General features: G+C 57.7%; 8 protein-coding genes and 1 non-coding gene across 9 annotated transcripts; 5 read left to right on the top strand and 4 right to left on the bottom strand.

The window, feature by feature from the left end:
• The first annotated feature begins 527 nt into the window (after window positions 1–527).
• TRAVEDRAFT_154664 (uncharacterized protein) lies at window positions 528–1,962 on the top strand. Its single transcript, XM_008045487.1, has 2 exons — window positions 528–1,389; window positions 1,444–1,962. Exons 1-2 carry the CDS (start codon window positions 630–632, stop codon window positions 1,938–1,940), a joined length of 1,257 nt encoding a protein of 418 aa, XP_008043678.1. The 5' UTR covers window positions 528–629; the 3' UTR covers window positions 1,941–1,962.
• Window positions 1,963–1,969: 7 nt separating this feature from the next.
• Window positions 1,970–5,937, bottom strand: TRAVEDRAFT_74644 (uncharacterized protein; the record flags this gene model as incomplete). The annotated part of the gene is made up of 14 exons (XM_008045488.1): window positions 1,970–2,047; window positions 2,122–2,259; window positions 2,326–2,405; window positions 2,471–3,315; window positions 3,371–3,505; window positions 3,561–3,892; window positions 3,955–4,002; window positions 4,068–4,635; window positions 4,687–4,939; window positions 4,999–5,131; window positions 5,193–5,217; window positions 5,280–5,707; window positions 5,767–5,788; window positions 5,870–5,937. 12 exons carry the CDS (start codon window positions 5,935–5,937, stop codon window positions 2,338–2,340), a joined length of 2,925 nt encoding a protein of 974 aa, XP_008043679.1. The 3' UTR covers window positions 1,970–2,047; window positions 2,122–2,259; window positions 2,326–2,337.
• Window positions 5,938–6,813: 876 nt separating this feature from the next.
• On the top strand, window positions 6,814–8,102 carry TRAVEDRAFT_23676 (uncharacterized protein; the record flags this gene model as incomplete). The annotated part of the gene is made up of 7 exons (XM_008045128.1): window positions 6,814–6,941; window positions 7,002–7,082; window positions 7,143–7,181; window positions 7,243–7,319; window positions 7,374–7,573; window positions 7,653–7,792; window positions 7,877–8,102. 7 exons carry the CDS (start codon window positions 6,814–6,816, stop codon window positions 8,100–8,102), a joined length of 891 nt encoding a protein of 296 aa, XP_008043319.1.
• A 480-nt stretch (window positions 8,103–8,582) lies between these two features.
• On the bottom strand, window positions 8,583–9,618 carry TRAVEDRAFT_40004 (uncharacterized protein; the record flags this gene model as incomplete). Its single annotated transcript, XM_008045224.1, has 5 exons — window positions 8,583–8,871; window positions 8,922–9,002; window positions 9,057–9,154; window positions 9,346–9,486; window positions 9,556–9,618. The coding sequence occupies 5 exons, from the start codon at window positions 9,616–9,618 to the stop codon at window positions 8,583–8,585; spliced, it is 672 nt and encodes a 223-aa protein (XP_008043415.1).
• Window positions 9,619–11,813: 2,195 nt separating this feature from the next.
• On the bottom strand, window positions 11,814–12,371 carry TRAVEDRAFT_133149 (kinase-like protein; the record flags this gene model as incomplete). The annotated part of the gene is made up of 2 exons (XM_008045489.1): window positions 11,814–12,170; window positions 12,222–12,371. Coding segments are annotated over 2 exons (507 nt in total), but the record flags the coding sequence as incomplete, so codon positions are not given.
• Window positions 12,372–13,923: 1,552 nt separating this feature from the next.
• TRAVEDRAFT_31495 (SYF2-domain-containing protein) lies at window positions 13,924–15,324 on the top strand. The gene is made up of 6 exons (XM_008045176.1): window positions 13,924–14,185; window positions 14,244–14,493; window positions 14,577–14,764; window positions 14,822–14,952; window positions 15,003–15,099; window positions 15,150–15,324. Exons 1-6 carry the CDS (start codon window positions 13,997–13,999, stop codon window positions 15,216–15,218), a joined length of 924 nt encoding a protein of 307 aa, XP_008043367.1. The 5' UTR covers window positions 13,924–13,996; the 3' UTR covers window positions 15,219–15,324.
• Window positions 15,325–15,440: 116 nt separating this feature from the next.
• Window positions 15,441–18,133, top strand: TRAVEDRAFT_154675 (uncharacterized protein). The gene is made up of 8 exons (XM_008045490.1): window positions 15,441–15,573; window positions 15,629–16,358; window positions 16,411–16,626; window positions 16,677–16,799; window positions 16,856–17,300; window positions 17,362–17,509; window positions 17,570–17,865; window positions 17,922–18,133. The coding sequence occupies exons 1-8, from the start codon at window positions 15,505–15,507 to the stop codon at window positions 17,950–17,952; spliced, it is 2,058 nt and encodes a 685-aa protein (XP_008043681.1). The 5' UTR covers window positions 15,441–15,504; the 3' UTR covers window positions 17,953–18,133.
• A 262-nt stretch (window positions 18,134–18,395) lies between these two features.
• On the bottom strand, window positions 18,396–21,240 carry TRAVEDRAFT_74648 (uncharacterized protein; the record flags this gene model as incomplete). The annotated part of the gene is made up of 4 exons (XM_008045491.1): window positions 18,396–19,435; window positions 19,490–19,659; window positions 19,719–20,790; window positions 20,845–21,240. 4 exons carry the CDS (start codon window positions 21,238–21,240, stop codon window positions 18,650–18,652), a joined length of 2,424 nt encoding a protein of 807 aa, XP_008043682.1. The 3' UTR covers window positions 18,396–18,649.
• Window positions 21,241–21,861: 621 nt separating this feature from the next.
• Window positions 21,862–21,932, top strand: TRAVEDRAFT_t198. Its single transcript has one exon. It is a non-coding gene; the product is annotated as a tRNA-Gly (tRNA).
• Window positions 21,933–24,900: the final 2,968 nt, after the last annotated feature.

Genomic DNA, 24,900 nt, shown 5'->3' on the forward strand with positions numbered 1-24,900 from the left:
CGTTACTCATCGCTCAGTCAGCGTCCTCTGGACGTCACATGCTCTCTTCTTATACGCTTACTCATCGTCCTCCCCAGTAGTATATAAGGAGGACTCTGCAGGCCTCTGCTCTTCAGTCGTTCTCTCACAGACTGAAGAGTAAGTCCCACACTACCTATGCTTCCTTACATGTTTACTTACTAGTACTTGTAGCCTCTCTTTGTGCGGCTTACAGGTACAGTACTATGCAATCATAGTCGTTCTCTCACAGACTGAAGACCTCTCTTTGTGCGGCTTACAGCCTTCCAGGTTCAGAGTTCATCACTTCAGTGCCTCAGTATGCGCAGGGCGGAACCAAACCGACATCATTGATTTTATGAGTGAGTGACTATCGCCTCAAGTCGTGGATTTCCCCTTACCCACTACGGCGTCAGTCTAGACACACTTTCCGCTACGTCCTACCAGTTCCGGGTCCCAGGCTTCCTCCTCGAAGAGTCACTCACGAGACCGGCTTTTCGGAGTGCAGGCTGTTTATGAGGAGCTCAACAAAGCACAGGTATCAACTGCTCATACACTCTCCCAAGTGCTGCTGGGACTAACGAAGGTATCTCAGGGTGTTTGGAGCTGCGCGTGCTAGTCACCGCACCGCAATGACATTGGACGAGGCCGCGAGCGCGATACAATGCATGGTTCCCCGGTGGAGAGCTCCCAGCGCAAGCACGCCTCGATACCAGCCCGTGGACTACATCAAGCCCGCTCAACGTTGCTCGCGCTGGCGCAAGTGCCGTCCTAGAAACTCGGCCCTCCTGCAGCTGCTTGTCCTCCCCCTCCTTTCCATGACAAACGGCGTGCGGGCGCAATTCCTCGAGATCTCCACTCCGCCTACACTCACGCAATGTGTTCCCACAACCATTGTCTGGACGGGCGGCATGGCGCCCTACTTCCTCTCCATTGTCAACGTCCCGGGGAGTACGCCCCCGGGTCTTCCAAACTTCTCTCTGGAGTTCAACAATCTGAACACCACGGTCTTCACCTGGAATACGGGGTTCGCCGCAGGGACTCCGGTGGTGTTCCGTATAAACGATTGCGACGGTACCTCGTCGAAGCATACGGATGCGGTGGTCACCCAGTCCGGGGCGATCGATACCTGCCTTCCGCAAGTGAACATCGGAGCGACAGCCGCATACTACGTAGGGGCTCCCACGACGACCTCCTCAGGCCTTTCGATGCCGAGTGCGGGACCTCCTCCGGCTCCGGAGAGCACAAACTCGTCCAGACGCGGTGGCCACAGCGGTGCCGGCATCGCCGGAGTTGTGCTGGGTTCCGTTCTTGCTGTTATCATGCTTGCTATGCTCGGGTTCCGCATTGTTGCCAAACGCAGAGAATCTAGCACGTCGGTCGACGGAAGAGGTTAGTCCCGCGTTTCAACGGTGCCGTTGTGGAAGCTGAACAAGGTCTGCTCAGGGAGGCCTAACGCAATATCCCCACACGCTCAAGACAGCGAAACGCGATCTTGGACGGCCACGTCGTCTGCACCTTGGAGAGTCGTGCCTTCGCAACAGACACGCGCTGGGACAATCAGGCGATCTGAGGCGGATGTCGCCACCCATTCAGCATCAAACGGAGCGTCCCGACCTACCTCTCTCGCCGTCCAAGCCACAGTCCCGCCGCCTTCAGACTCAGACTTCGTCGTCCACGACGACGAAAAATGCGAGGTAGCAGACGCGCGTACGGCGAATTTGGAGACGGCTCCGGAAGCCGTTCTTCGTGGGTCCTGGTCAGACCGGTGGGGGCGGACAGACCTTGGCTCCCTAGCACAGGGCCAGGTTCGTGCTTGTGCGATGGACGGCGGCGTGAGCCTTGCGGGGGGGCGTGTCATGCAGGCAGTCGAAGATTTGGACGACGGTCGTTCGAGCTCGGCGGGTTCGACGCTTCCACCCCCATACGACTCCTCGTACTGAGCATGTCGCTTCATCGGCTTCGTAATATTGTTTTGTTCCCCGTTTTAGGTTCACCATAGTCACGACGCTACTATATTCCACTGGGGTCTCTGGAGTCACACGGGTATCTACATGGTTGATAACTTTCATTAGCATTCGAGTCCGTGGGGAAATGTGATACGTATAGTTGCGCAGAACCCACCGAGATAAATGGATACTGCCGAAGAGGAGGCGACATATTGCCACATTTGAACTTTGCAACCATCTTAACACGATGAATCCCGAACATTTGGCGACAGGTGACAGACGCAGGAAGGGAGGACGAAAGATGACAGTATCACTTCGAAGGAGCGCATTGTCTGTTAACCCAATGGTTTGCACGCTGTTACATGTCCACAGCACTCACTAGTAGCAGCACTTAATCAACGTCGTCTTCCAATCCTACAGTTCGTCTTCTGCAGCTTCTGACGAAGATGGGTTGGGTCGCTATGAAATCGAAAAGTATCAGTAACCCGGTCAAACAACACGATCAGTTCCCCCAGGATGCTCACCTTCCTCTCCTGTATCATCGCGATACACTACCATCTTCCACTTCTCCTGAATCTTCTCCATACGCTTCTTGCTCAGCCTGAAGCTCACGCGCACCTGATAGTCGACGTCCTCCTGCGCGGTGAGCACGAAGAACGTCCAGGGAGCATGCGAGCCCGCGCGGCCCTCGAACGTCTGCCGCAACCCGCGGATGATCGCACGCGCCGTCCCCGCGGCCGGGTCGTAGAACAGCAAGCGCGTGACCGGCTCGAACGGCGAGTCGACGCCCATGAACGACGTCGTGAACGGCAGCGTCGGGGACACCGCCGCCTCCCACACGTGCACGTCGTCCGGGTCGCGGGAGAACCCGGCGGGCAGCGCACTCGCGACCGGGAACGGGATGGCGTAGTACGCAGACGCAATGATCGTCTCGAACTCGACGAGCCACGGGTCCGTTCTGATGCTCCGCCAGGGAACACGCCGGCGGAGGTACCCCTCGGGGATGGGCCAGAGGTCGGTGTAGGGCTCGATGTCGGACACCATACTTCCGCTGAGGACGCGCGCGAGGAACTCGGAGAGCCAGTGTCCCGGGAAGCCGACACGGTGGAGGTGCAGCAGGAGCGCGAAGAACGCAACAAGGTTGTGTGGGAGGCGCACGGCGTATGGTGGATGCTTCGCGCGGCCGGAGATGAAGGTGTTGAAGAGGACTTGTGTCAGCCACGTCGTGAGCTCGTCGCGCGTGGCGAGCTCGTCGAGGGGGCGTGGCAGAGGCATGGAGCCGAGAACGAGGATGTCCCTGACGACGTCGGAGCGAATGACACTGCATCCTAAGACCCGCGGCACGTCCTTGGGAAGTAGGAGGGAATAGCTGATTATAGACGTCAGCGAGCGCATACACAACTGGAAAGTGATGCAAAACGCACGTAGTGAAGTAGTCCTCATCGCTCCCCCACACGCCCTTGTTCACCAGGCAGTTACACGCCGCTCCCGCTTGCGCATCGTTCTCGAGGCTCGGCGTCACGTAGATGGCTAAGTTAATAATACCATGCGTATAGTCACTTCGCATATCTGGGTGAGCAGGCAACAACACATGTGTTACGGGAGACGACTCACGGAACGTTGCTGTGCCACATCCTCATAAACTTCTTCGGGAACACATCCGGACGGCCAGGATTGTTCCCAAAAGTGGATTTGGCGAGCACCTCCGAGAGGCCGCCGCTGATGAGCTCAATCGTGACGCGACCGCTCAGGACGCGCAGCGCGTCCGCGACCTGGTCGAAGAACGTACTCGCTACGTCCCACGTGAGGATGTCCGGATCCCCAGTGCTCGACTTGCCCTTGCGACTGAATTCGGCCATGAAGTCAACGTTGTCGAACATTCCGAACTCCATTTTCCGATATCCGTTCCCGCTTGGCTCGTATTTCGGGTTGTTGTACCGAGCGTTCTGCAACATAAAGGCACAGTATCAGTGACTTTTAAATTCCGGAATTTGGTTTGGAAACTTGCGTAGAACGTGATGTTGGCCTTCCAGTCGCTGTTAACGTGTTCCAGGATCTGTCGGACCAGTCATTAATTACGGTTCAAGGTGTAGTTTCCAGCCTCCACTCGGACCTACGTACCTGAAGTCGAGTTGCTTGATCTATAGCGCCCGAAGCTTTCAGCTGACGCCAAGCCGCATCGAAACCAGGGTGTCGCTTCCGCAGAGCCACAGGCGGAATGAAGACCTTCGTCGCCTTATACCACTGCGCCTCGCGGCGCCCAGTATGCCCGCTCATCTCATTCCGCAGGATGTCCACATACATCGCCATGTTCGCCTCCACGTGCGCGCGCGCCTGGCGCTCAGACACCCCGGCGGGCATGTGGGGCATGTCCATAAGCGTCGACACGGGCAGCGTCCGCAGCGCCATCTCGTACATCCTGGTCTTCTCCGACAGGCCGGCGAGGTAGTCCTGGTGGTGCCGCCCGTGCCCGCCGCCGAGCCAGAGATCTGCCGCTTCCTGTTGGCCCAGGGGGTCGGTGTGCGCGTGTACAGCGAGGACGCGGGAAGTCATCTTCTGCGCGGTGAGCCAGTACGCGAGTGCCGCCTTCAAAGGAGGAATCGACTCGGCGTCAACGTGTAGTAAAGACGGGAGGCGCGGGGGTGTGTCGGACAGGCGCTCTTGCAGATCCCACGCCAGAATCTTGAAGCTATTGCACAGATCAGCGCACAGTAGGTAAGTTATGCACATCTATGCATACCGGTTGTAACAGTATCCGGGCATGACAACCGCGAGGAACGAGTACATGAGCGTCGCTTTGATCTCCAGGCGGGCTACGGCATCCGTCGTCTCGTTCAGCTCGTGCAGGAGCATGAACATGCAGAGGTTGCGGGCGATTGTCGCGGGTTGGATGTCCAGCAGAGTGAGATGTGTATGGAAGACCGACTGGCGGGCGGAGGGGAGTTTCTTGAACGCTTGGGATAGCCCTACAAGCGTGCCGAGTGCATGACGCCCTACATTGGCGAACAGTATATTCAGTTTCGCTGCATGAAGAGAGAAGAGCGACTCCTACCATCTCCTACTCCTCCGAAGAGGAATGAGAGATTGGACAGTTGTTCCAAGGAAAGCTTTCCAAACGCGAGTGGAAACGGGCTTGTTTCAGGGTACCAGCCCTTGGTGAGGTCGATTATGCGGTCCATCCCAATCTACTCGCGCGAGACGTGGGTCAGGGGCCGAGACATAATGGGATGTATGCGTGATACGAACTGTGTAGTACTGGAGACCTTCGTCGCTGGCAAACGAAGGGTCTGTTAGCGCGCAGGTGTCACTTTAAAAATTGGGCCCTGGACTCACAGAGGCTGTGAGAAGTGGGGCATACGGGCGAAATCGTTCAGGCATCTGTCCCGCATGACGGTAGATGCCAGAACGTCGGATTCCACTTCCGTCCACGCCTGCCATGCGCGTGATAATTCGTCACTCGCGGCAGAATTGGCGTTGGACGATAGACCTTCCAGCCTCGTCTCCCGGAGGCCCTTGATCTCGCTTTCTTTGCGTCGGATATCTCCAAGCGAAACCGGGTTCGCGCTCGCACCATGGCAGAGCGCCTTCGCGAGCCGAGTTGAGAGCTTTACGACGAGGGCTGTCTTTTCACCTGGTCGATCTTTCAGGATCTTCCATGCACGAAGGATGGCGTCGATGCACGGCGAGTAGTCTCCTGCCTCGTAGAGCGCCGCACTGAGATTGGATGGGTAGACAGGGTCCTTCTGGTCGGATTTCTCCGCCTGAGGAGACGCAGTTCAATCGTGGTTTCTGAGTAAACCAAAGTATGCGATGCGCTTACCTTTGAGTATAAATCAGCAGCTCTAGAGAGAGTAATGGTATCACGTAGCCGCAAGAACAGTCAGTCTCACTGTCGTAGTGTTCCTCTTTGGGGCTGCACGTACTTGGAAAACTGCCCTTTTTTGAAACAGTCATTACCGCGTTGCTTGAATTCAGTCGCGGATTTGGACATGTTCTTTCTTGGAGATATTCTCGTCAACGGTTGCTAACGGACGCCAGATAAACAAGAGAAAAATTGGAAAGACGCTGCGTGCCAGTGAGAGTTTCTATAACCCGGACATCGAGGCTTCGAGAGAGCCGGCTAGCGAGTTGAGCTCGCTGAGTGAGTCCCAGTTTGGGAGTTTGTCCTACCACTATCTCACTCAGCAACGACCACGACAGGGCCATGCTTTGCCCGCCACCACCGCATAGGCCGCAAATTCCGGTGTTCACCTCCCCTCCGAGTGCTAGTTCTGAGCAACTCTGAGGCACTCGAGTCTGGCCTGCTTTGCACGGTTCCTGCAATAACGATCTCGCCGCGCGCCTTTTCCTAAATGGCGTCGCTGCAGCCCCACGCGAGCGGAGGTTATGTGTTGATCATGTGCGAGGGCAATGACGCTTGTCTCCGTCTGTCGCGACCACTTCCCGCCGACCTGCAGCTCAGCCAAACTCTTCGCTCTCTTCTCGCTCATTCTCGTCGCGACAATAGCCTGAACGCGTGGTGTGTAGAGAGAAGGGTGATACTTGGTCGAGCTATAGGTCAATAGGTGAGTAGGCCCGCAATTTCGACCAATGTACGCGTACCGATGACACTGCAAGACCTTTTCCCTCAACGCGACAGAATCCTCCGTTCAGCGTAAGAGCCTCCTGTCACCAACCGGTGCGCATGCAGCAGCACGTCCGCGCCCTCGGTCTAGTTCGTCTCGGAGTTAGGCCCTTCTCACGTTTATCAAGCACCCGCGCCCTCCCTCGTGCTCTACCGTCTTTGTCATACACACAGACGTCGTCGATATCACGCTATCCAGCACCGTTATTAAGCTTTGCCACCCCCGCAAAGCCCTCGCGAGCCATGTCGACCACTACAACCAACCCTGCCCCGCCCGAGCAGCCACAATGGAACTTCCCTGTGTCTCCTGTGCCCGCGAACCCGCTCGGTGAGGGGAGGTTCATCAAGACGGCCGCGGCCTTGATCATAGGGTGCGTACCGACGTGCGCGGTAACGTATACGACGAGGGCGCGCTGAGCGCGAGCCCACAGAGACGAGATCCTGAACGGCAAGACGTTGGACCGCAACTCGAACTACTTCGCGCGATTCTGCTTCGAGAACGGAATCGAACTGTGAGTAGAGCTGCACCTCCGCGCAGGTACGTCTCGGTGACACGCGGCCCATGCATCCAGGAAGCGGATAGAGGTCGTCCCCGACGAGGAAGACGACATGTGCGTCTAATTCTCTCGTTTCTCTCCGGCTATATGCGCATCGTCCGACACTGCTGTATAGCGTCGAGGCCGCACGCCGACTTGTCAAGACGTACGACTTCGTAATCAGCTCCGGGGGCATCGGGCCCACGCATGACGGTGCGCCGTCCTGCTCTTGCTCCCTTCGACGTCCGTAACTCATGCCGCCCGTAGACATCACCTACGCGTCGCTCGCGAAGGCGTTCGACCAGCCGCTCGAGCACGACAAGGAGGCACTGCGGCGCATGACCGAGATGATCAAGCACCGGCCAGACTTCGCGCAGCAGAACGAGGAGCAGCGCACCGCGCGCGAGCGCATGGCGCTCTTCCCCGCGCGCGCCGAGGTGCTCTACATCGCGCCGGACATCTGGGTCGTGAGTGTCCTTCTTCTCTCCTACGTCTCGTGCGGGCACCCTCCGTGTCCGGCAGAAATACTGAGATGCGATTCTGCAGCCCGTCGTACGTCTGGAGGGCAAGCTCTGCGTGTTCCCCGGCATCCCGCGGCTCTTCCAGCGCATGCTCGACGGCCTCGTGCCCTTCCTCCCGCTCCCGCCGCCCAGCGAGCGGCCGTTCCGCCAGCAGATCTTCACCGAGTGCGTCCATTTCCCCTCTTCCCCTTTGCCTCTGCTCCCTCCCCTCCCTCCCCACCCGCAGCCTACTCATATGTATGCACACAGGCTCCCGGAATCGTCGATCGCGCCGTTCCTCACGACGCTGCAGGCGCGCACGAAGGAGGCGGGCGTGCGCGTCGGCTCGTACCCGCTGCTCATGAAGGGCGTGTACGTGTCGCTGATCGGACGCGACGCGGACGCGGTGCGCGTGCTCGCAGAGGAGGTCGCGCAGGAGCTGAACGGGCGGCTTGTGAGCGAGGAGGAGGCGCGGAAGGAGAAGGCGGCGTTGTAGCGGACCGTCACTTATCATGGAGGACGTATCCCGAGGAAGCATTCGAAGAATGGCATATCAAGCAGCACCCCCGTTGGACCTGACCGGGACCATAGCAGACGTGACCGTGCGAGAGAACAGCGATCGTGCATTAACGAGCGAAAGCGGAGGCCCTTGGCCGGTGCCGTAACTGTACATCTTCTAACTCATGACGGTTCGTGCAAGGTCATCTCTAGAGGACGAGCGTGGGCAAAGGGGGACCCGGCGGCCGGGTGGTCGGAGGGGGACACGATCCTGTATTTCTCCTACTGACCAAAGCAGAACGAAAAGGAGACAGAAACCGAGGGAGAAAAACAAAACGGGGCCGGGCGGGGTAGTACTAGTGGCTGTGGTGGTACCTAGTGATATCGAGATGGAAGCAAGCACCCTGGCTAGATCGAGAGCAGATACACGACGTCCGGTCGTCCCTCCTCCTTGCTGCATGCGTCGGGATCAGGACGCTTAGAGGAGCAGCGAGAAGGCGACGACGGCGACACCGGCGAAGCACGCGACGGCGCTGCGGGAGACGGTGGCGGCGCCGTTCGAGCCGGTCGCGGACGCGGTGCTTGACGCGGCGTGCGACGACGAGGTCGCGGACTTGGACGCCGCGGAGCTGGAGGCGGCGGCGGAGGTGGCCGAGGACGCGGTCGTGCCGGTGGACGCAGCGGTGCCGGAAACGGCGGTGCTGGCCTCGCCGGCGGCGATCTGCGCCTTCGCGTCCGCGGTGAACGCACCAGTCATGCCGGTCATCCTGAAGGTACATTAGCACCGTGGAGAGCGGATGCATAGGCGGCCTCTTACGAGAACTTGGCAGAGAAGGCGAGCGCGGGGTACGCCGTGTTGGTAGAGTCCTTCAGGCTGAGAGACTCGACGCGGACGAAGCTGGACTTCGGGTTAGGATCCGACAGAAGGGGAAAGTTCGAGAGTTGTACGCACTACTGGTCGCTGTTCTCACCCTTGCTCGCGTCGGGAGTGAAGACGACAGAGCTGGTAGTCGAGACGTCGACGCTCGGGACGACCTCCTGGATGAGAGTCTGCAGTTTCCATTAGTGTGAAATTCATGCAGACGGATGGGTGTGGGATAGACGCAGCGTGATACGCGATGAGACGCCCGCTGGCAGCGGCCGACAGCGACGTGGAACGACACGTCGCCCACAACGACGCATCTTCCGCTCTACGCCCGCACGCGTTCCATCCATGTAGAGGCTGGAAGAGAATCACATACCTGTTGGATCTGGCTACCGACGTAGATGGAGACCTTGCAAGGACCAAGGTCCTTCAGGGTGGGCGACTGGCCATCGTCCTCCCAGGAGATAGTGGACTGCGAGCCAGCGGCCCACTTAGTGGACGCGACCGGGGAGGTCATCTGGGAAAGAGCAGTGCATAAAATTAAGCATTGGCCGGTTCATAAACTCTAACCACGGCAGACACGCACGTAAAGGTTGCCGAGGGCGGGAGACGCGGCGGCGAGGAGGAGGAAAGCGGCGGCGGCGAACATCTTGATATATTTTCCTGGATTAGGATAAGGAATGTGGTGCTTAGAGAGCGGAAGGGTGCGCTGGACGGCGACGGAGAGGGCGGGGGCGTTGAGGACGTGGGCGTTGGAGGGAGAATCGCTTGACAACCGATTTTGTATTCCTCCCGGCGTCGGGCGGAGCTCGAATTCATATACGCGTACCTGATATTCGCCATATCCGGACGATGTCCGACTTATTCTTGTCCTCGGCATCTATAATTGGCTTGGCCTCCTTCCTCCTCGGTGCGGGTCCTGTGCAACTTCTCTTCAAAACGCAACCTACACAGCTATGTACGTCGACGTGCACGGGCTTGGAAGACCGGGGAATAAGACTTATGCACAACCCTTCAAAGTTCAGACGAGGGAGATCATTCCCAGGCAGCGCTGTGCGCCGACGGTACCGACGCGACTACAGATCGCAGCGTTTTAGAATTTGACAGACCAATGTGCCTGCACATGCTGACTCTCACCGGTGACCGCCCACTGCAACTGGGTGGCCCATTTGACAGATATATCGCTCAAAGTTCAAGCCTCAGGCCTTTTGCAGGCGCTGCATGTGTGGGTATCGGGAGCTTCGCAAGCTCCGGGATCCCCTTCTTCACGTCGCCTCTGCAGCTGGGAACCAATGTTAGTAGAGAGGTACACTCGAATGGTGCCTCCAGCGGTGTGTCCTTGCTCGTCGGCCCGACGACGTCGGACGACGTCAATGGACCACACCCTTTAGCTCTCTCTCTCGGATGACAAGCGCTGACGTCGTGCAGATACGTATCAGGTCGAGTACGATGAGAGCTACCACAACATCCCGGTCGTCGACGGCGTACCAACGACAAGGCGAAGCTATTGGATCGATCGCCTTGCTCTGACGAGCAACGAATAGCTGAGGATCAGGTTGGCTACAGCTTGGGCGGAGTGCGGTGAGCTTGGCTTACCTTCGTATCCTTGCCTCCGATGGAATGCTCCCCGTTACCGGCGAGCGTGCCCTACGAAACATGGTGGCTCCTCGCGCACATGTTGTATATAGGCTGGTCCGCTAGGCCTCGAAGACGTCGTCGACATTCCCGCCAGCGACAATCGCTCGCCATGGTTTCGGACCGGGCGACAGTACAACAACGACCATTAATCAATCGTACATACACAGCGCCAGTCCTCGACAGTTCAGAACAAACCGATAGCTTAAATGAACGTTTCCTCCGCAAGCCGGATCAGAACGCACGCCATGCGGGCTCGGAGCCCGGACAGACAGAAGAGCCGCAGCCTACACAAGACGCTTGGACAGCGACTTCAGCGACAGACTCCGGAAGAACGCCCGCACGCCCGTGCCCGCGCTCTCCCGCCTGAATGCACGAGCGTCGGCCGCGGTGCTTGCTGCCCGGTGCGTCGTCGCGGCGGGCGACGGCGGCCCCATCGTCGCGAGCATGGCGATCGTGATTTGCTGCTCGAAGCTCCATGCGCCGGCCCCGGGGATGAGGTCCGCGCCTCTCGTTTTCGGGCGTACGGCGGTTGGTCGCGCGATTGGTGTCGGTCTAGCTTGAGTATGGTAAATGTGCGGGTATGTTGCCTGGGGTGCATGTAGGGATGTAGGGGATGTGGAGTGGTAGGCCTTCCTAAGGTCGTAAACAGCAGGTCGGCGACGGATGACGTGCAGATGGTGACCGGCGCTGGGCGACGGCGGATATGACGATCCCAAGCTTCCCGAACGAGAGCCAGGCGGAGGGTCGTGGGGCCCGGACTGGAGCGTCGAGGCCATGGAAGACGATACGCTGAGAGCGGCCGGCAGGCGCAGCGGCGGACGCAGCCCGTCCAGCTCCAGAGAGTTGTCCGTCTCGCGGCGTGCCAAGCTCTCCGCTGGCATCCGCGGGGACAGGTCGAACGGGATGTCCCTGAGCTGCTCGTCTCTCCAAGTGCCGGTCCCGCTTGCCATACTGTCCTCCGAGTCCGTCGCGCCGTCGTATGCGCGCAAGTCAAGTCCCGTGTCCTCGTCGTGTTCCTGCCAGACGACCTCGGGCAGAGGGGGAAATTGCAACGCAGCCACGCCGTCCCACGCGCCCGCGACGGGCTCGAAGAACGGGTGGTCTTTCGCGGCGGGTCCATGGAGGCGGTCGTGGGGGTGATGCGCGCTGAGCTATCATTGCATATATAAATGTCAGTGTCCGCGAAGCGAGTTTCATACCCCAAGCTCAACGCACCTCGCCCGTAAAGTCCTCAAAGTCGGGATCCACCCGCACACCGTTTTCGCGCGCTTGCTGTCCGTCGCTCGCGCGCTCCCAGGCATCTTGGCGCTGGGCGGACCCACCATCCGCCGCCTCTCCTTGAGCGAGTTCGCGCAACATAACGCCGAGGCTGTAGAAGTCGACGCGCTCGTCGTAGACGAGGATGCTCGAGCCGCTGCCGTGGACGTGGCCGTGTGCGTCAAGCCCTGCCTGTGCGTGGACTCCAAGTAGCTCTGGCGCTGCGTACCGCCGCGTGAACGACACCTGGTCGTCTGGCCCCAGCACGATCGGGCCGTACCGCGACGCGCAGAGGCGTAGATCGTCCTGTAGGGAGTACATGAAGTCGGGGTCGTTTAGGTGATGTGGGTGATTAACGAGGGTGGGGTTCATCTCCGGCAGCCCTGGCATGCGCTGCGAGGAGCCGAAGTCGGTGATGACGGCGTGCCCGCCGGGGGACACGAGGATGTTCGCGGGCTTGATATCTTGGTGGATGATACCCCGCTCGTGCAGGAATAGTAACCCTAGGAGGAGCTCAGCGGAGAGGAGACGTAAGGAATGAAGGGCCTCCGCGTAGGGTGTACAAAGAGAGGGGCTTGGGGGGAACGCGATGGGGAGGGAGAATGATACAGGAAGAGGGCTGAGTCGGAGAGATGAGGCGAAGGCGGCTGAGGAATGGTCGCGCAAGCGCAGGCATCGCCGGAAGTGCGGGTGAGAGAGGGGGGCGCAGTGACGGTCCTATGGTTTTGGAAGCATACTATCAATGTTTGGAGCGAAGTAGGGAGGCATACTGGCGCACCATTATGATAAATACGTGCTCCCGTGTTTGAAACACGCCCTGCAGCTTCTGCTGGAACTCTGACCCGCATCCGTAGGGGGAGGCAACCGGGCCCCAGGCTATCTCGCGTAGTGCACGCACTTCCGTCTTCAGCTCTTGGACGTCATCCATGTTCATGCCCTTCTTCGCTAGCACCTTGACGGCAACTTGCGAACCGTGCCCGCTCGTGATCCCGGCGTCAGACGCATTTTCGGCGAGGAGTACCTTGCCGTAGCCTCCGCGACCGATGGTTCCGAAGAAGTTCAAGGACGAGAGGCAGAACGCAGTAGGGAAGACGACATCCGCAAGTCCAGAGGTTTGCACCAGCGAGTCGTCGTGGCTGTCGTCAGCCAAGTCCAACCAAGGCTCCTCGAGGGAATCTCGTTTGAGGTTGTGTTGCCAAAAGCTAGCTTTAGAAGAGGCGATGCAGGGCTGCGAGGTCGCAGCGAGCGTGTTGTCGTCAGACCACGAGCCCAGAGGTACCTTGAGTGAAGAGCCCGACGAAAACCCAAGAGCACTGCACGAGGCTTCCGCGAGGTGAGGCAGATCTGGAGCCGAGCAAGATATGGGCCAGAGTCTTGAGGTGTTGCCTGAGGCGCAGGTGTCCTGAGAGGTAAGGTCTTCCACAAGGATGCTAGGCACCTGAATGATGGAATCGTGAACGGCGCGTATGCTAGAAAATGCGGTCGCATAGGAGAGCTCTTCCGAAGTTATTGAGGATGCGGATTGAGTGAGAGAGGGGTATCGCGGAGAAGTGACTTCAGGAAGTGAGGCAGCGCAAGGTGAGTGTAGTGAAGTGCCAGATGTTTTACTTTCGGAGGGGGGTACGCATAGAGTGAGTCCAGAGTAAGAGGACATCCTGGTAGGGTAATCTGTGAAACTCCCTCCCGGGAGGTGATTCCTAGTATCCATAGCCAGTAAAAGTCTAAAAGACCCTCAAGTACGAGATCGGCTGTAAACCGACTGAGTGTCTTTGCCAAGAGCAAGACTGGTGGATTAGGAGGTAGTAGCGTATGATAATTAGTATCCGAGATATCGCCTGAGTTAGAGACGCGACACAGTGTACAGAGCCCCCAAGAGAGATGGTGAAAGAGGAAGCGGAGGAGGGAGGTGGAGGGAGGTACAGGGCCCGGGCGTCAGCATTGCGAACTTTCATCTTCACCATATTTGGCGTTTGTTACGTAAGGTACCGCATCAGTGATTAAGCGCCCGCACTGTGCTCTGCACCACCGTTTCCTGGCTGTTTCGTAACGGTCCTCTCTGCTCACAACCACCTTCACGTCTGCCTCGACCTTCCGTATCCTGCATAGAAACGCATCACTGTGGGACGTAAACCATGGCGACAAGCGCATCATCGTCCGCGGCTGCGACACTCCAAAATGTTGCTCATGCCGCTGAGGAATTCGTGGACCAGCTGCACCCCACAGAACAGGGGCAAGAAGAGCAGGAGGAGGGTGACGATGTAGACAAGGAGAAGTCCATGGAAGCACGAAAGAAGAAGCTCGAGCTGCTGAGGAAGAAAATGGCAAGTGTCATTTCAGCCACGATGCAGCCGTTGCAGTGTTGGCTAACCAGACGTACAGAGATCGTCAGCGCAGGCCAACCGTGCGTCCGTCATTGAGGAGAGCGCAAAGGCGAAGGTCACCGCGCGAGAAGCTGCAAGGATGGAGCGGCAACGCAAGCTTGCGGAGACGTTACGACAGAAGGCCGATGCGGAAGACCGGGGGGAGGACATCGAGCGGCAGAAGAACTGGGAGTATACGATTGAGGAGAACGACGAGTGGGAGAAGAAGCAGGCGCGAAAGGCACGAAGGGCTGATTTCTCGTTCAACGGTGAGCCTTGCAGTTCCCCCTCAGGCACATCACCCGCTGGAGGCGGCATAGAGAGTGAACTGCATTCCTAACGAACTGAACAGACGATGCGGATGCGGCACGGAGGAAGTACAAGAAGGACTTGGACGCCATCAAGCCCGACCTGGAGACCTACAACAGGCAAAAGGAGATTGCCATGGGGTTGGCTCCTGGAACGCTTTCGAAGGCAGGGGCGGCAAGTGGCTCGTCGGCGGTGACCCACTTCGACCCCTCTGGCGGAGCATCATCATCAGTACGTTGCTCTGTGTTATCAGTCCCACAGGCAGTTACTGAACTACGTGACCTTCAGCTTGTGCCGTCAAGTTTGCAGCAGCAGCTTGCGGCTGAGAACCTGTACCGCGACGCCAACACCCTGCTCTATGCGGACAGCAAACCGAGCGAGGCGGCGATTGACAAGGTCATCTCAAAGATCAACAAGGAGTACGTTTGCTTCCCTGGCTTTCCTTGTACGAGTTCTCATATCCTGCCAGCGTCGACAAGAAAAAGAAGTTCTCGCGCAAGCGGCAGAACGAGGACGAGGGCGACGTCACCTACATCAACGAGCGCAATCGGGTTTTCAACAAGAAGGTGTGTCCACCGCCACAGTCCAAGGAATCGATTTCTCATGGCCTTTGTAGATCGCGAGGTACTACGACAAGTATACCGCGGAAATTCGGGCCAGTTTCGAACGTGGAACGGCTCTGTAATTCGCTGCTTACCGTCTTCTTTTATTGCGACTACTGGACGTTGTGTATCATCAACGCTATATGTACCATATGTCTTAATATCTATGCAATCTCTGCTACCATTGCCGCCTCCACGAACCAGAAAGATATGTCGGAAAACATAAGCGTACGATCACGTGAAGGCGCGTTGAACGGCGCGTCGAGGGCGCTTATTGGCTCTCCACACTCACCATCCGCCACACTCTCGCTCGTCTTCCAGCTCGTTCAACACGACGTCCACGCCGTGACTCGCCGCGTAAATAGGAGAATGCCCAAGGGCCCTGTTGTAGGACCCTCACAAATACCCAGCAAACAGGTCCAATTGTTAGAGAACAAGGTAAGCCATAACGACTCGCGTGAATACCGGCTCCGCGCTCACCGCATACATCCAGGTAAACAAGTTACGATGGGTCAACGATGACCTCAACAAGAAGGCATTCGAAGCACAGCAGCGAGGGCTTCGCCTTGCAGAGAAGCTTGGTTTCGGGACTCTCGAGGAGGCGGAAGCTGCCCTTGCCACCCAGGCCGCGGAAGGACAAAGTCAGCTCTGCCAGTACCCCTCCGACGAACTCGCGTCGCATGTTCAGGCTCTGCAGTCTGAACTCATCAACCATGTTAATCTGGGCAAGACCACACTGGGCGCGTTGAACGATGCACTAGAGGAGCTCTCGGCGTGGAAAGAGGAGAACGCTGCTCTGAGGGCTGAACTGGAGAGGGTGTCTGCTGAGCGGAACTCGGACGATGCGGCGAACCCCTCGGACGCCATAGAGGTCGACTACCTGCGCGAAGAGCTCGCTACGCTCCAGAAGCAGTACACCGACCTGCAAGAAGCGAAGGCGCGGAGCGACGAGAAGCACGCGGAAGACTTTGGACGTTGGCGGCGGTTCAAGGAGTGGCTCGTGGAGGAAGAACTGCGGCAGAAGGAGAAGCATGAACGCGCCGCGAAACGCAGGAAGCTGAGCCCGCGCGGCGAGGATGATGAGAAGGAGAATGAGGGTAGTCTCAGTCCTGATCGCCTTTCGGCGGGGGAGCTCGAGAAGAAGTATGGAAACATCAAGCGCCGATTGCAAGAGATTGGCCCTCGGTTGGGGTCAGACACTCCGACACGGGTTCGGACTCCTGGTGAGTGCTCTCCGTCCACGATACGCTCCTCGTCTAAGTCTGGATAATGTAGCGCCGAAGAGGTCCAAGAGGAAGCCATCTGTCTTGAGTTCTCGAAACCTCAACTCTCGCTCTATCCCTCCGCCTCCCCCCACTGCTATCGCTTCATCGTCCAAGTTAGCAGAGACGCCTGCCCGCCCGCAGAACCTCAAGCGCGATTCTCCGAGTAGCGTTGTCATCCCTGACGATGACGTCCATCCCTCATCCGAGACAGAATTCGAGTCACAACGTACGAGTCCTCCCGTTGCAAGTTTCGTTGCACGTATTGACTCGCCGCAGCGGTGGCGTACCTCTTCCCATCCCGGATCGACGTCACTGCGGTATCTTCGACGATCCCTCAGAAGCGGCCTCGGTCTCCCGTACACGACGAAGACTCGTCCGAGACAGAGCTCGAGTCGCAAGGTACGCCGTTGGCCCCTTCTAGTCACAGTTGGCGGATCTCTTATGCATACGTCCAGCTCCGAGCTACTTGTTCCCGTCTCAAATGGCCCCAGAGCTATCTGCCCGAATATCAGACATGACTCCGAAGACGCGTCCTACTGTGCAGCAGGCCGTACAATTGTTCACACCGGTGTCCGTAGTGCGCCCTCAGAAGGGCCTCAAAGGGAAGGGGAAAGGGAAGGGAAGGTCGTCCTCTGAGAACAGGCCGCCGCCCTCTTCCTCAACTGCGTCAGATCCGTTTCATCCGCCCCTTCCGCCTGCTGAACAAGAGGACATCAAACCGGTGCTACCCGAGACTCCAGTCTCTCTTGGGCCAAGGAAGGCTCAAGAACGTGTCGTTGCGGAAGGCAGGAAGACCGAGCCCAACGACGAGAACGCTGCTCCGAGTACGAGCGATGGCAAGAAGCGCCTCAATGACTACTCCGCGTTCAAGGGTCGAGGTCGTTACGGGGAAGAACAGCGGTACGCATCTCAATATCCTCTTCGCGTGGTGCGATGCAAGTTGTCCTGATGCGTACATCAGCGCTGGCAACCAGGAGACGACGATCAACGCGCTATATGCGCTCGACCCAGCGAACAACGGCGGCAACGACTTCCAGTACGAGGAAGTCGTGCGCGACAAGCAGAAGCGCAAACACATGCACGCGGGCGACTGCGAGTGCTGCCGCGACGTGAGTCATCTCCTTGTCTCTCTCCCTGCCACTTCCTGAGCACGGTCTTCGGTCGACCAGTATTACGACGCCGTCGGTCCGCTCCCGCCGCGCGCCCAAGCCCCTCTGTGGCGCTCGCCCGACTCCACGCCCTCGAAGCCACCGCGCGGCGACTCCTTCGGGGATGCGGGCGCCGCTGCCGCGATCGAGGAGCACAAGCAGGCGATCTCGCGGCACCGGCAGCACTGGCCGCGCGCGAAGACGCCGCCGGGCTACTGGAACATCGGCTTCCCGGACACGCAGGAGGTCGCGGCGATGAACGCGGAGGCGGCGAGGATGCACGCGCAGAAGCGCAACATGGTCGCGCAGGAGGCAGAGTGAGTCGTGCGTCCGTATGGCGTGTGAGCGATTGCTGATGAGTTGCGCGTCGCAGCAGGCGGGGCGGGCGGTTCAAACGGCGGTGATGCTGGGACGAGGTCTCTGCGTGGATTTATATCACATCATTATGTTTCGGTTTCACTTTATGCTTCATGGAGTATGTTACCGTTGCTCATCTATACCTGCGCCGAGCGAGGGAACTCAGCGACGTAGACCTTTCATACCTAGAACGTGTACGAAGTGAACGCGCGATCGTAGACCATTGGCGAATAGCAAGAAGCTCTGAATGACCAGCAAGCTATGGAACAATGATACAAGTGATGGTATAATATGTACAAGAGATGTCCGTGGTATCTATGAGATGAGGTGATATGAAGCGTGATGAGACGAATGTGATGGGTAGACATTGTGCGACAGGGATTCAGGCAGTGAGATGGGAGGTACCCTGGCGGTACGTGAGATAGATCACGCTGAGGGCGATCAAGGGAGGATGACGGTCAGGTCGTTTCGAGAACCGACATGGTGGACAGGAATGTACGGTAGGATGCGCGGCGTGGATCGAGGAGAGTGCGGCAGAGGAAGGCGTCCCCGAGAGATAGCGGAGTTGATCAGAGTTGTGGAGGATGCGGCAAGCCGGTGAATAGATTGAGTCGTCCATTCGGGGAGTCCTGTTAGGACTGGGTTGACGACGGAGACTCGGGTGTGCAGAGGAATGGGGCCTACGGTGGAAGCGCACAGGACGCCAACCGAAGTCTCGAGGCGGGAGGATGTAGGCGGGATCGTTCAAGGCACGCTCTTCTGGATCTTCGTAGCCCTACTGCTAGTAGAAGCCCCGTCTATAAAGGATGAACCGCGCTTGGAGCCCACCGGGACTTGGTCTTTCGGGTAGACCCAGTCATCGTCGGGCTTCTTGTCCGTGCCGCGATCGTCGGGCCATTCCATGTTATCTAGCGCATAGGCGAGCTCCCGCCTCATCGCCCCATGGGTCTCCAAGTTCTTGGCAAGCATCTTGAGCACCTCCCGGGACCGCTTTGAAGAGGGAGACAACATCGAGTCGTTCGGGTCGGCGCTGGTCTCTTGCGCAGATGAGAGCGCCTTTGCTAGAGCCCCCCTGGCCGTTGTCTCGACGATTTTGGCTACCTTGCCTTTCTTCTGTACCGCGTCTTCAGTTTCTTGCGCCAAGGTGTAAGCTGCGCTGAACCAAGAGAGGAAGGTTGTGAAGAGCTTCTGCGGGGGGTACTCCTTTCCTTCGGGGTTCGCGCCAGGCCATTTGAATCGTAGATTGAGGATTTTGCCGTCTTTCTTGAGGCTGTAGGTCGAAAGATCTACGCGGCCGTCAGACATCGCCGTCTTCTTGACGTGTCCACAAACGCGCCCCGTAGAATGCGGCGAATAATCGTCAAAATAATCGTGAAGCAGGCGGGGAACCTCTGAATCGACGCAGTTGTGAGGCAGTAGACGGAGTGCCATGTAGAGCGAGACGTGGAAGAATGATTCGAGCTCGTCCGGGACAACGATGGTCTTGTAGCGGTTATTGAGGGCATTTACTGATAGAAACTGCCATGTGCCCTGGAATACCATAGTCAGCGTCAACAGCGGAAGCAGCCGTATTCCAAAGCATACCGTTCTGTCAGGCTGACGCCCCTCTTCCGTCTGATCCACGAGCTTCTTCGACAACTCCCAGTCGTTGAGGAGCCCCACCCAATCGCCGCTAGCAGGCTCACGGTAGATCAGGATATTGCCAGCGCTGATGTCGCGGTGGATGATTCCTAACTTGTACGCTTCTTCGTGCGCTGAAAGCATGATCAGGACGTCAGTGTGCAGTCGCTAACAAGGTGCGAGTGAGGCTCACCAGTTAAAGCGCAGAAGATAGCGGTGAAGAGCTGACGGCCATGTACAAACTCCTCGAGCGGTTTCCCTACCTCTTTGACAACAAGGCGGTAGTGTTGGTGGTGCTTCAGATGACACTTCTTGTCAGGGTGGTACCTTGGCCACACTTCCTGCGTCTTCGTCTCCTGGCCAGGTACATCACCGTGACAGATGAGCGTAGGCACGAACGCGATCTCGTGCGTACGAAGGACCTCCAGGATAACGCCCTCCTTGTCGATGCTGTCGCTGACGACACGCCAAGCATCCTTCAGATACACGAAGTCGTTTTTTGTGATGTCCGCGTCGAGGGCGACGTAACCGCGAGTTGTTCGGCCGGCGACGCCTGGTGCTTGGAAGTGTGGCTTCCCAACAAGGAAGTAGCGCTTTTGGCCCTTGTTATGTTCATCAGTGACTTCCAACTTCCACCATGGCCACTCCGAGTCAAGCGACGTCTGGAATTGCTTCCCCACGTAGTCCTCCTCTTCCAAATGCTCCACACGCGCCCTCATCCGTTTGGCCTCGTCCGACTCGGGATCGAGACGTACCGCGGTAGTGTCGTGGCCGCGGTCGGCGGCAGAACGGCCGATGTAGCAGCGCAGGAACTTCGCAAGCTTCGCGCCTTCCTCGCGGTAGCTAAATTTCTCCGTGGCAAAGATTCCCGAGCGGTCGATCCGCACAATGCGAGCGAAGTCTCCGAGGAAGAGCAACATGTACTGGCAAGTACGGTGCTGGTGTCGGAAGACGTGGTTGGCGTAGGACAGAATTTGGCCGAAGACGGCGCGGCGTCCCTCAGCGATAGGCTCGTCGATGTCGATGGTCTGGTCGAATGGGTCACCACCGGTGGCATGCATCTTGCACTCGATCGCGATCTCGACGAGAGACCAGACGGTCCGGCCGAACTTGTTGTCCGGTGCGATCTCGAGTTTTCCGAGCGCGCTGTTGGGATACATCCCGCAATCAACCGCTTCTCGCGACTCTTCGTTGGTGTCAGACTTGTGCGGCGTGGGAACGAAGGTGTACTCCTTGCAAATCTTCGCCCTGTTGAGCGCTGAGGTCTGCGTGTAGCCGATTTAGCATATACACCACTACCATTTGAATGACGGACATACGATCTTGTCATACATATCCACCTCGGACGCGGGATCGTCCATCTCGCTGAAGGGGTTGCGGTTAGACTCGCGTGGCTTCATCTTCGCTATCATGGACGACGCCGGAGGACGCTTTGTTGACCATCGCGACGAGGTCTTTTTGGAAGACACTGAGTTCCAAGGATTCGGGATCGCCGGACGGGATGAGAGGAAGCTCGGTGACGACGACTGTGTCGGCTTGGGGACTTGCAGGAACTCGAGCATGAACTCGTCGTACGTGATACAAGTGATCTTCCGGTGCATATTGGAGCGCAGTTCTGCCCTGTTATCCGTAAGGTCGCCTTTTGCCGTGGCGTATGGGCTGTTAACGCGGAACGTCTTGTGCGGAGAGTCAGCAGTGTCGCTCGGGGTCGCCATGGTGGATGAACTGGGGAGAGAGATGGTACATACCAATTACGGAGGGTCGAGTTTTTATACAGTCAGAGCTTTAGCCACAGACAGGCGCTTTTATTTCCACGTGTAAGGTGGGATCCGGACAATGGTGAGCGAGAGGTGGGTGGTGGCTAAGACGAGGAAGTTGAACTCAGCAAGCGCCCGCCAGTACGCGACGATAATGTGACACCATGTCACGCCATCGAGAAAGCGCTCTGTGCTGGTGTGGCTGTGCCGCTACCTCACCGTTACAAGGAACGTTAATCGAATGTCCGGAGTCCGGCGAATTTTGCAATTCATTCTAGATCTAGAGCCTCTTCTCTTGATTTTCAGGAGTACTATACCAACATTGATACACACTCAGCGCTTATTGGACTAGTGATCTAGCGTCTCAAGGTGGTTGCATTCTAACCTTGGAGCGACTGGCAGAGGCTCGCTACTGTAACTGAGGGACGATGGTGTACTAAGTACTACTGGAGGATAACATCTTTCTAAGTACCTTTTTATCCGTGCTCTAGATCAGTGCCGAGGTACAGTTCATCTCAAGCCTGTGTCCCGATTGTTACCTCAACGATCTACAATGTCTTGAAGGGATCATTTCGAAACGCATTAATGGGGTAGTGGTAACCTGGGTCGTTGCCATCGACCCGCCGGGGGTTCGATTCCCCCTTAATGCATTCCGGGATGAGACGCTTGATTTTTTCCCGCAAAAACGTCCGTCTCAGAAAGATGAAGCAATGTATGGGTGTTTTCAGTAGCCACGTACCATGCTATAACTCGCAACGAAGTACCTAGGCTCCCATCCGAGTTCCACAACAGTATGATATATCGTTCAAGTTCGCTACTTATCAGTAGTTTACATCGTTTCTAGTACATCGGCTTGTGCGTAATTTGACGATCGGTATCGCCACATCAGCTGTAAGTAATCTCAATGACTGGATTTAGTAGACAGTGTAAAGCGCTCGCACCCCGAGAGTACTTAGGAGTACTTACACCAGTCTCCGCCTACAGCCCTGAACCCGTACTTCCTCTAAACTGGCGACCCTCCCGTTATGCACACATACGCTCCCTGTAAACAGCCTCCGTCGTGGCATCCTTCGAGAGTGTGAACGCAGCGACGTCCAGGTCCGGGAACAGGCCGCACAAAAACGCTGCAAGCCGACAAGTCTCGCTTTCGCTCAGAGGCGTGGCATCCGAGAGACGCAGTGTCCGCAGCGTCTTGCACAGGGGAGGCGAGTCCTTGTTACGGGTTGACGGGGGAATGGGTGCTTCGGTATTGACGTAGGGGAGCGACAAGCTAACGAGGCGCGGACAAAGCGACGCGAAGTGGACGAGCGAGAGCAGCGTGGGCGCCGGCGACGGACGGGCGTCGGGCGGGTACTCGATCTGCAGCGATATCGTCCGGACGTGCCGTAGGGCGACGGCGAGCGCGTGCATGTCGTCGTCGGAGAGACAGGGAGTGAAGAGGCGAGCCTTCACCACGAACACCATTGTGAAGCGTACATCCTCCAGGTGCTCCAGCGCGGAGAGGGGCCCGAGGATGTCCGCAATGGACCGTCGTTCTGGGACGACGACCTCTGGGGTGCGGTTGCGCCTGATCTGGTACGAGACGGGGGCGTCGATGACCAGCCGACGCAGGCGGGGAGCGAAGTCAGGCTCGGCCACCTCGCGGACGCACGCGCACAGCGTGTCGCAGTTGACATAAGTCACCGGGCCGGCAGTGGGCCTCATCGACAGCTCGAGCTCCTCCAGGACGGGACATTGGAGCCAGGCAGGTAGCAGCGCAACATCCTCCCATAGGCCACAGATCACGAGACGGCGGAGACACGGCGCCGATGTGCGCTCCAACCCCGAGGCTGGTGCCAATGGGGTACCTGGTGGGGTACCCATCCACATGATACCCGCGTTGAGGCTCTCCAGCTGGGGAAGCGCAGATATCAAGGCTTGTAGGTGGGACGGCTCCGTTATTAAGATGGGCTGTTCCACATTGAGATGCCGGAGCTGCTTCAAGACGGTGAAGCTCGTAAAGAAGTCGGCAGATGCGCCCGTCGCACCCTGGATTGCCAGAGTTAAATGTTGCAAATTTGGAAAGGTGTTTGATATGGTCGGGGCCATGTAACAATCAAGGCGTTGCGGGCGGTGGTACTTGAATTCGTAGCTGCATATCTCGAGGGTGCGCACAGAAGGAGAAGCGAGGATGGAGAGTCCCGTCAGTCCTGCGCCCTTCGCCCGCCCAAAACCTGCGAACGCAAACTCGCGGAGGTACGGCAAAAACGTCTCCCCGTGATTGCGACTGACCAATATCTGGAATAGCTGGAGCTCGAAGCCCTGGATCTCGAGTCGACCCAGCTTTCGGACCAGAGCAGCATAGCGGAGGAAGCGCGACCATGCATCGGCTCGGGGATCGGGCACTTTTTCGCTTTGCACCTGCAGATGTGACTCATTAGCACCACCACACCGTCACGGTATTCCGATCTCACACACTCACAGCTGAGGCATCCGGGATACTATTCCAGCGTTTGTTGATAGTCTTTAGGGCGTTTTCCGGGACACTAAGCACTGCATACAACGGCCGTAAATCTGGCAATTCCTTCCAGAGCACTGCCGCTGCGGGATCGAGAAAGGCGCGGCATGTGAGGGCGAGGCTGCGAGCGGAGCGACGCCTATCCGACTCAGTCCATGAATCGATTTCCTGCAAGACCAGGTCTAGGGTTTCTGCGCAGCGTAGAGCGCGATGGCAGGCGCTGTCGAAGAAAGGGTTTGGATTGTAAAGAAGATGCGGTGAGAGACTCAAAGCTCGAGTAGACATCTTGGGTAATGTAAGGATAATTCACAAGCGAAGTTTGCAAACCGGCGGTGATGGAGGTGACTGAACAAAGAGCATGGTCGCCCAGTGGCGCACCTACTTCACTGGCCTGTGTGGTCCAGATTTCCCACGCCTCTCAACCAGCCGCTAAAGTAGGGCAATCGTGTGTAAGACCAGTTCACGTCCTTCTCAGTCGCCTCACGATGGGAGAGTGTCATCCCAGCCATTATTCTAAATGAGAGCAATGCGATCGACTCACTCCCCAAGGCCAACGCTCAGCTACTATACAGGATCACACAACGTCGAGTACTATTATAATTGAGTGCTAGTACTTAGTCGAGACGCCCGGCCGCCATAGCCACTCTGGCGTCGTGCGCTCCTCCATCCGATGATCCAAGGACTGCGATAACCCCACGCGCCCACGCCGAATATCTGCGTAACAACAGTAAATGAATAGAAACTTCCTTTGAGCGCCGTTCAATGAACAAGGCCTTGCACGCACAAGCCCACACACCGTCCGTCAGGCTGTTTTCCCGGTAGCGTGATACTACTGGTCAATACATAGTACAGGGTCTATACCGACCAACGATACATGCATATGACTGGAGACATGAGGGACTACCTTGGTCGCGCAAATGTGCTTTGGCCGTCCGTCTTGCTCTTGACGGGGATCATGTTGTAACGGATTGCGGAGCGCGGGATGGGGGTTATCAGCCGGCCGGACGCTAGCTGACGGAGCAGCCGTAGCGGGTGGTAGTGCGCAGTCAGACGGCCGACGAGGTGCGCTATGGCCGATGGTCAGCCGAGGTCAGGTACGGCCACTCCGGAGCAATACATAC

The sequence above is a fragment of the Trametes versicolor genome (assembly GCF_000271585.1).
Source record: "Trametes versicolor FP-101664 SS1 unplaced genomic scaffold TRAVEscaffold_12, whole genome shotgun sequence".
Lineage (NCBI taxonomy): Eukaryota > Fungi > Basidiomycota > Agaricomycetes > Polyporales > Polyporaceae > Trametes > Trametes versicolor.